This window comes from Staurois parvus, unplaced genomic scaffold (genome assembly GCF_062004578.1).
Source record: "Staurois parvus isolate SC_StPar_1 unplaced genomic scaffold, SC_StPar_1.0 ptg000597l, whole genome shotgun sequence".
In the NCBI taxonomy this organism is placed as follows: domain Eukaryota; kingdom Metazoa; phylum Chordata; class Amphibia; order Anura; family Ranidae; genus Staurois; species Staurois parvus.
Window position 1 is genome coordinate 1192693 of NW_028318393.1, and position 13130 is coordinate 1205822.

Sequence of the window (13130 nt, forward strand, 5' to 3'; positions counted from 1 at the left end):
CACTGTATTTTCAAATCATATTTGCCTGGCTAGTATACTGATCCATACATTTTAGAATAAGTATATATATATATATATATATCATACGCATAGGTGTAATTTTCTTGACTTACTGCATGGTTGTTATGGGGCACTGACTCAAAGTATGAAAATCTTGAAAACAAGAGTTTTCAGATGGAGATGCATATACTATCTATAGGTTTGTGCGGTCAAAGAAAAACATCCTGAACAACACTCCTCTGGTGAACAAGTGTAAATTGCAAAATATAGCTTTTAAGGTGCTTCTATTTACTAAAGAATAACAAATTCCTTCAAGATCATGTTGCAAAAATGAATACACGCCAATGAAAGTCATAGGAGTAAAGCAAAATTTTCAACAAAATCCTAATTAAGAATTCAAAATACGGGCAAGTGTAATTCTTCATTAAACGGGTGTCCAGCAGACAGTTGATTATAAAAGGGTGCTACTTAAAGAAAACCCCTTCCATTTCATTCCGTTGACAATGGCACCACATGGAAGAGAAATGTCACAAGGCCTGAGAAAGTAAATATTTTCTTTACACAAGAAAGGTGAATACTACAAGAAGATCAGCAAAGCCTTACTTATCAGTCAGAATCCTGTAGCAAAAGTGATACAAAAATTAAACAAAGGTGGAACTGCAACCATCTCACAGAGACGTTCAAGCCATCCACGGAAGTTAACACCTCGACAGGATCATCTTCTGATGAGAAGGGTTGAAGAAAATCCCCACGCAAGTTCAATGCAGTTAGCTAAAGCAGTAGAAAGCCAAACTGGGGTGTTTGTTTCCTGTGATACAATACGGCATACACTGCAGAGGAATGGCATGCATGGGTGTTGTCCTCGAAGGAAGCCTCTCCTAAAGCCCATGCACAAAAAAGAGTGGGTTCACCGTGAGCTATGTGACAGATGTGAAAGGGTCTGGAGAAGCCGTGGAGAACGTTATGCTGCCTGTAACGTCATTCAGCATGACCGTTTTGGTGGTGGGTCAGGGATGGTCTGGGGAGGCATATCCATGGAGGGACGTACAGACCTCAACAGTCTAGACAATGGCACCCTGACTGCATTTAGGTATCGGGATGAAATCCTTGGACCCATTGTGTCAGACCCTACACTAGTGCAGTGAGTCCTGGGTTCCTCCTTGTGCACGACAATGCCCGGCCTCTTGTGGCGAGTGTATGTAGATAGTTTCTGGAGGATGAAGGAATTGATACCATTGAATGGCCCCCACGCTTGCCTGACCTACATCCAATAGGACACCTCTGTGATATCTTGTTTTGGTCCATCCGACGCTGCCAGGTTGCACCTCAGACTGTCCAGGAGCTCAGTGATGGACTGGTCCAGATTTGGGAAGAAATATCCCAGGACACCATCTGTCGCCTGATTAGGAGCATGCCCTGAAGTTGTGAGGTATGCATACAAACACATGGGGGTCATACAAACTACAGTATACAAACTAAAGTACCATTCTGATTTGCTGCAATGAAATTTCAGCAAAATGGACTAGCCTGCTGCATCATTTTTTACTTAGATTTTTGGGAAGTCTTTGAATTCAGCCCTCTGTAGGTTGATAATTTTCATTTCCATCAAACGATGGGGCATCCTTACGTTCCTAACTCATTACCCAGTCCATATCAGTATAGATATCCAGCATGATATTTGGGATCTGATGTGTTTTCAAAGTGGTCCTTTAATTTTTTTGAGCAGTGTATGTATGTATATATAATATGTGTGTGTGTATTTGTATATATATTGTGAGAACTAGCATCAAGGGTAGAGCTTTAAAGTACACCACCACTCACTTTCTTGTTTTTCAGGGCCGTTTTTGCCCAATTTTATTTAAAAGAAAGTTCCATAAATCCAACACATTGCGCAAAATCCTCTTGTATAGCGAGCAAAATCCTCTCTTGTTTTAAAAGAGGTATAGACTCCAGAGAGAGCGATATCATATTACCCCTGTACAAATCATTAGTAAGACCTCATCTGGAATATGCAGTTTAGTTTTGGGTACCAATTCACAAAAAGACCAGTGGGGAACTGGAGAAAGTGTAGAGAAGGGCAACCAAACTGATAAGAGGCATGGAGGAGCTCAGCTATGAGGAAAGATTAGAGGAACTGAATTTATTCTCTCTTTAGAAGAGGAGATTAAGGGGGGATATGATCAACATGTATAAATACATCAGTGGTTCATATAGTGACCTCGGTGTAGAGATCCTCACAGAGGACAAGGGGGCACTCTTTATGTCTGGAGGAAAAGAAATGTAATCTCCAAACATGGAAAGGTTTCTTCACAGTGAGAGCTGTGAAAATGTGGACTAGACTCCCTCAAGAGTTGGTTCTGGCCAGCTCAGTGGATTGCTTTAAGAAAGGCCTGGATTCTTTCTTAGTGACAGAATATAACTGGATACAAACATTTTATAGGTAAAGTTGATCCAGGGAATATCCAATTGCCTCTCGGGGGATCAGGATAGAATTTGTTTTCCTGCAGGATCAAATTGGATCATGCTTTGCTGGGGTTTTTTTTTTTTTTTTTTTGCCTTTCTCTGGATCAACTGTGGGTATAGGATTGTAACTTTTTTTTTTTAATAGTTGAACTGGATGGACTTTTGTCTTTTTTCAGCCAGACTAACTATGTAACTATATGTAACACACAGATTTCCCTCACAGGAGTTTTCAGCATTTCTCTCTTCCAAACACAGACTTTTAGCCTCCTGGTTTATACATACAATCCTGCTGTTTCTGGCCTTCCACTTCCGGCCATGTCTGTCTCCTGCAGACTCTTTTCTAAATGGCTCTTTGAGGGACACAGCTAGCAGCTCCTTGCTGCTCTTGCTCCCACCTCTCCTAGGTGGAGCCCTTCTGACTCCTGGGCAAGGACCTCCTGTCTGCTGGGGTGGAGCCTCTACAAAAAGGGCCTGCACACACCTGTGTAATCAGTGTGCTGGCTGTTCACAAACCCTAGACCCAGGACTGGAGATTTTAGAAAACAATGCGGAAACTGAAAAGCCAGTTTCCTCTGCATTAGGCCAACCCCCTGGAGCCCCTCAACCTGCCTGGATGAGAATCCTGAGTTATAATCCGCACTTAGACCGTGGTAGGGTACTATACTGCCACAAACCAATTTTATTTATATATATATATATATATATTTATTTATATTTTTTTTTGTGTGTGTGCATAATTTCATTAGACAGTTGTCTCATCTGCACCTCCGCTCCACCTAGAAAAATTAATCTATAAAAGACAACCAGCAGCCAAAAAAAACTATATTTCTGATTCCTTAAATTAAGTAATCTTACCTAACTGTTAACTTGCTATATAGTTAGGATGTAATCGTGAAAACAATAATAAAAAGCTGACCAAATTAACTTTAGCACACAATGAAGAATAAACTACTACACTATTTTGCGACATTCCAAAATACCCTTTAGCTTTTTCATATTGTGTGTTGAAAAGTGGTCATTTTTTCCCTAAGCTGATCCATATAGTGAGACCAGGTATCAAAGAATTTATGCATATATTCCTTATTTCTGTGTCCAGTTTATTCATCATACACGGTCTAAATCTAGTCACCCAAAATTTGTCTAGAGTAGAGTCAATATTTTTTATTTTTTTTTGGTTCCCAGCAAACCATTTACCATCTGCTAAGTGCTACCTGTGGCCTCTCATTCACTTTCAAGGGGTAATGTGGAAGATTAACACTTAATGAATGTTTTAAGCATTTGTAATCTCTTCAGAACAATTCTAGGCCCTTTACCTTGACATATAAACAAAGAAAAGGCCTAATTTAATCCATTAATATATTTGTGTTAACAGTAGAGGAATTGTCTACATGGGATAAAGCAAACTAGCCAAACTAACCAATTTAGTCAAATCACACCTGCCTAACATAGAAATGGGAAGGTTTTTCCATTGCTATAGTTCTGAAATGTTTATTAATTACGGGGAGGTAATTAAGGGTGTATAGATCAGTGGTCTTCAAACTTTGGCCCTTTGCTTACTTTTATCTAGGCCTTTCAGCCACTATTACTCCTACTTACATCAATGATGGGGCAATATTCCTTCACTGACACCAATGACAGGGCACTCTGCCTTTCAGTGACACCAACAATGAAGCACTATTCTTCCCCATAATGCCAAAGATGGAACACTATACTTTCAATGACGCCAGGACATTTTCTACTTCCACTGGCCACAGTCCAGCCCCCCTAAAGTCTGAATGACAGCAAACCAGCCCTTTGTTTAGAAAGTTTGGCAACCCCTGGAATAGGTCATATATAGTTTTAGGTATCAACATCTCAAGATATATTAAATAATTATTCTGGACCTTTAAGCTACTCTTCCAGTATAAATCATTTTCAGGAAGAAATATGTATATTTTGTTAAAATATCTAAATTTATAAATCCCAGAATTATAATGTACAATATAATAACACAAAATATCCTCTCCTACAATCTCATTAAACTATATATTTCTACCTCAATTTATGTATAACTTTATTCCAATGTATCATTTTCAGGAATGTGTTTCCATTACCTAATGTGTCCATGACTCAAGATATATCTTTCATCCCCTATATACTCACATGCAGAATGTGGGGGGTTGTGTAGAAGGGACCCTCTGTGATAATTAGATGGCTGCTGTAAGTGGCTTCCATGTAGGTCTTCTAAATTACCTCACATTCTCTTATATTTAGTCTTTATTACAATTCCTATGTCTTACAGTTTTAGGGCTTCAAAATTACAAATTTTGCCTTCCTTACATTGATTCTATGGTATTATTTATAACAGGTACTTATATAGCGCAGTCAATTTACGCATCACTTTACATATATATTGTACATTCATATCAGTCCCTAACCCTCAAGTTTATAATGTAAGATCCCTAACTTACATTTATACATGCACATAATAGGGCCAATTTAGACCGGATCCAATTAACCTACCAGCATGTCTTTTGCGTGTGAAAGGAGAACTGGATGAAACCCATGCGGTCACAGAGAGAACATGCAAACTCCAGGCAGGTAGAATCATGGTTGGGATTCAACCCAATGACCCTAGTGCTGCTAGGTGGAAGTGCTAACAACTTAGCTGCTGTATTACATTCCTAGTTGGATTTTCACATGTAGTTTTGAAATGTTCTATGTTTCATTTCCCTCAAAGAGGTACATTACTCCAATATGTCACCAGAGCTGAGATGTACAGTTGTGCTCAAATGTTTGCATACCCTGGCAAAAAACATGAAATTTTGAAAAAATTACTGATCATGCCAAAAACGGTCTTTTATTTAAGGATAATGATCATATGAAGCCCTTTATTATCACATAGTTATTTGGCTCCTTTTTAAATCGTGATGACAGAAATCACCCAAATGGCCCTGATCAAAAGTTTACATACCCTGGAGTGTTTGGCCTTGGTACAGACACACAAAGTGACACACACAGGTAAAGCGGATGTCACAGTCAGGCTCAAAGACCAGTTGCTATAGCGGTGTAAAGGCTTACCTGAAACCAGCAGGATAGGTACACAGGCAGGTCACCGTGGCAGAGTAGTGGGATTACCCAAGGTGCAGAGTCTGAGTACCAACCGGTGTTCACTAGAGCTCCTAATGGTGGAGATGGATTTGGCCGCGTGTTAGCACCAGGTTGCGGTCCTCGGGCTCACCCCACCAGGAGGTGAGCAAGTGGAGGTCCAGTAGCGTATGAACAGGTAAGGATCAAACGGAAGCATGGTCAGTAAACAAGTCAAGGTAGGTAAGGGGCAGTCGCAGGTTGGGATCAGGCAGAAGCGTAGCCGAGAACAAGCCAAGGGTCAATAACGAGTGTAGCAAAATACAGATAACAGCAAAGATGATAAGGAGCATAATATTGGCTGGAGAGCACAATAATCTGGCAAACAGGAAGTGCAGAGACATGGTTTATATCAGGAAGTTCATGAGAGGAGCAAGGGGTTCAAGGTTCATGATAAACTAGGTCAAGGTAGGATCATCCAAATAACTGTCAAGGGAGCTGTCCAGCATTCCAGGTGGCTCAGCAAGAAGAAACATTGCCACTCACCGCAGAAGGCTCAGGTTCGGACCCAGGCTCTGACAGTGGAGTTCCGGTCACCCCTCCCAAAAATTGAAAGTCAGCAGCTACAAATACTGAAGAATCTGCTCGGGGTGAGATTGATGGGCACTTATCTGTCCATCATTCTCACCCGAGCCGATTCTTTAGTCGGCTATTGGGTGCTGGTGCTGCCATTTTGTCTAAGGGAAACCAGCAGTTCTCCTACTGCACATGCGTGAAGTGCTTTGTGAATGGGCCGCAGCCTTCTGGGACCTATGAAGTGTCCTGGGGAGGGGAGGGGGGTTAACTTCCGGCTCAATTTGCAGTGGCAAAAACCAGGTACCTGCTTACCCCACCCCTAAAAGGTGCCAAATGTGGCAGTGGAGAGGAGGCGGTGGCAGATAAGAGGAGCTTCAACTTTTGGGTGGAATTCCACTTTAAATGGCAAATAATTGTTAATTTCCCACATCTGTGGCTTTTTAAATTGTAATTAATGTCTGCGTATAAATAGTCAAGGAGTTTGTTAGCTCTCACGTGGATGCACTGAGCAGGCTAGATACTGAGCCATGGGGAGCAGAAAAGAACTGTCAAAAGACCTGCATACCAAGGTAATGGAACTTTCTAAAGATAGAAAAGCATATAAAGATATCCAAAGCCCTGAATATGCCAGTCAGTACTGTTCAATCACTTAAGTGGAATCTTTGGGGATCTCTTGATACCAAGCCAAGTTCAGGTAGACCAGGAAAGATTGCAGCCACAACTGCCAGAAAAATTGTTTGGGATATAAATAAAAACCCACAGGTAACCTCTGAAGAAGTACAGGCTGCCCTGGAAAAGACTCTGTCAGACAATTTGCATTCTACTGAACAAAAACTGAACATGGAACGCTCTTGGACATTCCAGCATGATAATGACCTTATGCACAAGGCCGAGTTGAGCAGGAAAAGGTGAAGGTTCTGGACTGGCCATCACAATCTCCTGACCTTAATACCATTGAGCCACTCTGGGGAGATCTCAAACATGCGGTTCATGCAAGACCAAAGACTTTGCATGACCAAGACGAATGGGCAGCTATACCACCTGCAAGCATTTGGGGTCTCATAGACAACTATTACAAAGATTGCATGCTGTCATTGATGCTAAAGGGGCAATATATAGCATTAAAGTGTTACTAAACCCAGGACCCTGCATTCACTATATCTGGTTTTCCACAGTACACAGAACATATAAATACAATTATTTTTGTAAATAGAAATTGCTAAATACCTTTTCTTATTAGCAGTTAGAGCAGTCTTGTGACTTTTATCAGTGTCCAGCAAAGCACTGGTTAAAGCTTGTAGGAGGAGTTTTCATTTTCCCCTGATTGTTCTATGAGGCTGCAGGACCCTCGGCCCTCTGTTTGGACAGTGCTGATTGGCCCTGTGCTGATCACATGCACTATCCCAAGAAAAAAAATACACTCTCTAGCAATACACACCAAACTGAGCATGTGCAGCTTGCCCCCAAGGCTCTGTTCTATCAGCAGATGGATTGGGGACAGTAGAAGGGGAGGATCAGAGAAGACTGGATCAAACAGCCTTTTTACACAATGTGTAGGATTAACCCCTTAGCTTCCACAGTGAGTATATCAAGCATGCTTTACTGCATATACAGACTGATTTTACTGTTGTACGTTTAGTAACACTTTAAGAACTAAGGGTATGCAGACTTTTGAACAGGGGTCATTTCATTTGTTTACTTGTTGCCATGTTTAGTTTTAAGATTGTGCCTTTCTGTTAAGACCTACAATTGAATATGAATCCCATAACAAATAAAAGAAATGTGTTTTTCCTGCTCACTCATATTTTCTTTAAAAATGGTACATACTGTATATTACCAATTCTCCAAGGGTGTGAAAACTTTTGAGCATAACTGTACTGCAATTCTGCTCCAATTAAAATACTCTACCCTAAATGAACAATATAATATTTTGGGCCTCCTGCCTAGTCCATTCCAATGAAAAGCTCTTAATTGTATGGTATATAATTGATAAAAAAAAAATCCTCAGTAGTAAAATGTAAAATGGTCATCAAATAGCAGGACTACATATTCGCTTTCAGGCTGTCATAAGCACAAATTGCACAAAACTGCTTAATTATATGCCAGCCAATGGTGTTAGGATTCCACAGCTTTCCAAAACACCAACATGAAGTCAGCTGTGGATTTCTATCAAACGTTTCCATTAAACATGCATTCTGAGGCAGGTAGGTAGATGTTAATGTTTGTTAATGTAAACCTTGCAGAAGAGAAATACAAGGGTCTGCCATTGCTAATTCCCTTACGACAAAACCTGGCTGATATGTTTACCTACTGGTCTTAAAGCAGAACTAAACCCGTTGGTTTGCTTCCCATTACAGTTAAGGCATGCCATGAAAGAGAACTGTCACATTTTGCCTGTGCTCTCAACCAAACCATCAAATGGCTGGTGTCATAACTGATCACATCTGCAGCACCATGGAAGCTGCAGCTCAAACAAAGGCTAAGATGGCAGTTTCCTGGGCTTTAAAGGACAGGAGGGTTTAGTTCCGCTTTAATATTTTCTGACCTGCTGATTAATTTCCTTTAAAGCCAGACTCCAACTAAAACGTTTTATTTAACATTTGGACAGGTATGGAAAGAGTTAGAGAGGGAAAGTGTCACGGTCTTATTTCTGTCTGTGTCTCTATCAGAGAAATTTCAGCTCACTCTGTGTTAGGACAGGAAGTGATGATAAATCTTTTCAATGGGAACAGAAACAAGATATACCTGTGCTCAAATCCCAATAGCTTGTACATACATATAAAAACACGTTTAGTAGTGTGGGGAAACAGAACTTCTGACTGTTCTTATTACTGTCTGTTTCCAGAGACAGACAGACAGACACGCTGTGATTAAAGTGCAATGTGTCAGCCCCACAGTCATTCGCATAATTCCAATGACAGATTATACTTTAGAGTGGTTGTAAACATCTGAAATTAAAATTTAACAAAGCATATCCATTTTTTTTGTATACTTGCCTCAATTCAAAGTGCTTAGTGTGATTTCTAGTGTTTCTGTTCTCCCTCTGCTATCTGCATGACTCACTTCTGATCAGTTATTCTGACCCCAAGCAATCCCGGGAGATATCCCCAGCCCTCTCCAGCACACAGAAGGTGATTTACAGCTTCACCTGTGCATGTTTCTTATGAGACTGTGTAGAGGTGAGTTTGTCCACTCCCTCCACTCAGGTCTCAGATTACAATCAACTCTCCTCTCTGTACTGCACTGTGTGTGACATTACATTCCTTCCTCCTGAACCGCAGAAAGGCTGTGTAACCAGTGCACTCTGAATGGCTGTAGAGAAGAGAGTGTGGCAGATAACTGGGTACAACTTAATGTAGGAGAATTTGTTTAATCTCTGTGCAGCACCTGAGGCTAGTTGCTTCACTGGGTATATGTAAATGTTTACAACCTCTTTAAATGAAAGCAGAAAATATAAATGAAGCTTGACATTACAGGAACATGTGTAACAACACTTGAATTAGGTACGCTTTAAATCATCATAGTCTTCAGACTGCTTACTCTAGGTGGTGATTTGCAGAAGAGGCAGTCAGCCACACTATATTTTCACTAATGTTTAAAGGCCAGTAAACTGGAAATGCTTGTGTTTGTGATTTTGAAAAATTCCAGTACATATATTAGGATATTTGACATTTTATTTACAGACCACAAGAAATAACATGTATTAACCCCTTCCTGCACACTTTCAGTGGCCCTTCAGCTTGGTCTATGTACCGGGACACAATCTCTTGATCACTGATTAACTGTCAAAATAGTCCACAAGCTGTCTGTAACTCTGCTGGCATAGATATATATGTGCAGTGTGTGGGCAACAAGGCCCAACCTCCCTGCCGCTGTACCTATAACGTTAGTTGTCGACAAGAATTTAAGGTACATAGCAAATGTTATCGGTTATCTTAAGTTATTTGCGAGATTCACTATTTAATACCCATAAAAAGGTGCATGTGGTTCATGGCAGTACTCGGTTATGCTGTGGTATTTAATCAATTCAATACCGGGCAATTTTACACCTTCCTGCCCAGGCCAGTTTTCAGGTTTCAGCACTCTCACACTTTGAATGACAATTGCGTGGTCATACAACATTGTACCCAAACTAAAATTTTATCATTTTCTTCACACAACTAGAGCTTTTTTTTCGTGGTATTTAATCACCACTGGGGGTTTTATTTTTTGCTAAATTAACAAAAAAAGACCAAAAATTTTGAAAAAAAAAAAAGTTTTTCTTTGTTTCTGTTATAAAAGTTTGCAAATAAATAATTGTTCTTCATAAATTTTGGCCAAGATGTATTCTGCTGCATGTCTTTGGTGAAAATAACCCAAATTAGGATGTATTTTTTAGTTTGTAGGTACTTCATAAGAGGCATGGCGAGTGTTTTGAAGTTGTATTTTTTTTGTCATTTTTCGGAAAATGAAAAAATTTAAAAAATTTGTTTTCTCTATTTTATTTTTACATACTGTCACCAGTGCAGTACAGCCTCCTCATATAACTGGCATGGCGGTGATCAGGGACACTGACTGGTGACAGTATGAAAAAAAAAATATATATATATTTTTTATTTATTTATTTATTTATTTATTTTATTAAATTGTTTTTATTTTTTTTAAGATTTCACTATGACCAAAGTAGTACAATGTTACCTTAGTAACGTTGTACTACTTTGGGGAAGTGATCAGTGTCATGTGACCTGTTGTGATTGGTCACAGCAGGTCACATGGTACTGGCAACGGGGCCGGCACTCAGATCTGTCATCGGCCATGTCCGAGGTACACGGCTGGTGACAGATCACGCCGATCTGCGCATGTGCGGGAGGACGCCATACGGCGTCCACCCGGAATGCTGATGACATTTGCCACCCGCCATTCGGCCATAGGGCGGGCGGCAAATGGTTAAATGATGATCAGGTGATATTAGGGGGCAATTTTATATACCAAGTAAACCTTTTTAAAATTTTTCATATAATGCAGGGGTCCTCAAACTACGGCCCGCGGGCCAGATACAGCCTGCCAAAGTAATTTACCCGGCCTGTCCGTCATTCAGAGCCAGTGGCGTTGCTAGGGGGGTGGTGGGGTGCGGACCGCACCTGGGTGACACCTGCTAGAGGGGTGACACCCAGGGCCTCCCATCGGATTCCCTCCGCCACTTGCTGTCTCTAACACAGCAGAGTGGAAAGCAGGAGGCAGAACACTTTGCTGAAAATAGGGCGGGAGCTGCTGGAATTAACCAGCTGGTGATTGGTGGTCCTAGCAACCAATCACCAGCTTGTTAATATGAAAAATTTACTATAGCAGCTCCCGCCTTCTATTCAGCGCTGCTGTCTCCCACTCTGCATGTCGAGTAAGGTAGGAAGGGGCAGAACTGCTGCGGCTATGTAATGTGAAGGAGGGGGAATAGTTTCAAGAGGGCTGTGTAATGTAAAGGGGTCCAGCGGTGCAGGGGCTGTGTAATGTAAGGGGGGGTCAGAGGTGCAGGGGGCTGTGCAATGTAAACGGGTTTTCCTGCATTTTACCTGTTTTAGCTGCAGTCCTTTAGATTCCTATTAGGTTGTGCGGTTTTTTCCTGCATTTTCTGAAAGCACACCAAAAGTCCTGCGTGCTGCATCTTTTGGCACATAAATAAGACGTGGGTGTGCATAGGAATTCATTCATATTTTTTTCAAAGTATAGTCTGGCCCTCAACAGTCTGAGGCACAGTGAACTGGCCCCTGTTTAAAAAGTTTGAGGACCCCTGATATAATGCATGTAATACTTTATGTATACAGGTATGAATTTCCTCGTGTTTGCAGTGCTTTACCTACTTTGCATTTTTTTTTATTTCTAGGCTAAAGAAAAGCAGACAAGAAGAGCGCAGGAAGCAAAATAGAATAAACTTCGCTGAAGGCAAAAAAAGACAAGTTTAGCTTCTTTTGCAAAATTCTGGATGAAATCAGCAATCAAAGACTTTTTATGTTATTCACATGTATTGCAAATATTCCAGTTCTTTTATATATTTATCACTATTTGAATTCCTACCGCTGGCACACATTTCCAGTTAATACAGAAGGCCCTGTACAGATTGTGTTACTATTAAAATGTGTTTACAAATATAGTGAAAGATGATGTATGGACTTGTCCATTTATTAACACAGGTACCTGTACTGCAATCAAAGCTATTTTATTAGTTCCAGGAATATAAAAAGTATATTTGGATAACCAAGACGTTTATACACCCTCAAATGCTTATTCTTTTGCAGCATTGTTATGTTTGAAGAAAAAAAAAGTCTTATTGTTTTTTTGAGCTATTGTAGGTCCCTTTGTTTTTTTTTGTACGGTGTAATTGACATCTTGCTTTCAAGTATGCTTTATTATTACCATTTATACTGAGGATTTTTGTCCAATATTTTCATTTTCTTACAAAATAAAATGTTCATTTTAATGTAATAATGACCTGAAGGAGGTTGATAAAGAGGTCATTGGTGTTTGTGAATGAAATGGAAACCAAACATGCTATTTTCCCAAGTCATCGTCCAGGACAGCCACATGAGATAGGCCCCTCCTCTTACAAGAAACAAGCTCAGTGAGAAGTTAAAAGCTCCCCACCCACTATGCCCTACAGTATTACCAAATATGAGCAGAAAATTAAACAGAATCAACCATACATTAAAAAAGAACCTTAGGCAGGCAGAATCGGACAGACATCACTTCCATTGGTCCTCAGAGGTGCACTGGCGGTGAAGTCACTGGGGGCTGCCTTCCACTTCCTGGGGAAAGGATGTTGTGAAAACCATTTTCTCAGGGCTGGACCTATCCCTCCAGGATGGGAGAACCCAGCCAAAGTGGCAACTTCTCCAGAGCGAGGCACCAGCTCCTCTCCGGTTAGACCGTGACAGTTTTAGGGAGTATATCTGGAGGGTTTTATAGCCCTTTGGAGAATGCATACTTCTGCCTTTGGGAACTCACACTGGATAGGCATGTATGTGTCCAGAAAGGAGGCCTAGGCATTGTGTTTG

At 40.6% G+C, this 13130-nt stretch overlaps 1 protein-coding gene across 3 annotated transcripts in view; it reads left to right on the plus strand.

Moving 5' to 3' along the window:
* Nucleotides 1-12235, plus strand: part of UCHL5 (ubiquitin C-terminal hydrolase L5) — a 103350-nt gene extending 91115 nt beyond the window's left edge. For all 3 annotated transcript variants that reach the window (XM_089692631.1, XM_089692630.1, XM_089692632.1), the window contains one exon: nucleotides 11963-12235. Coding sequence is in view for 2 of the 3 variants with exons in the window: in XM_089692630.1 (XP_089548756.1) it covers nucleotides 11963-12004 (42 nt within the window). In the remaining variant the exon portion in view is untranslated. The remainder of the gene's footprint in view (nucleotides 1-11962) is intronic.
* The last annotated feature ends 895 nt before the right edge of the window (nucleotides 12236-13130 follow it).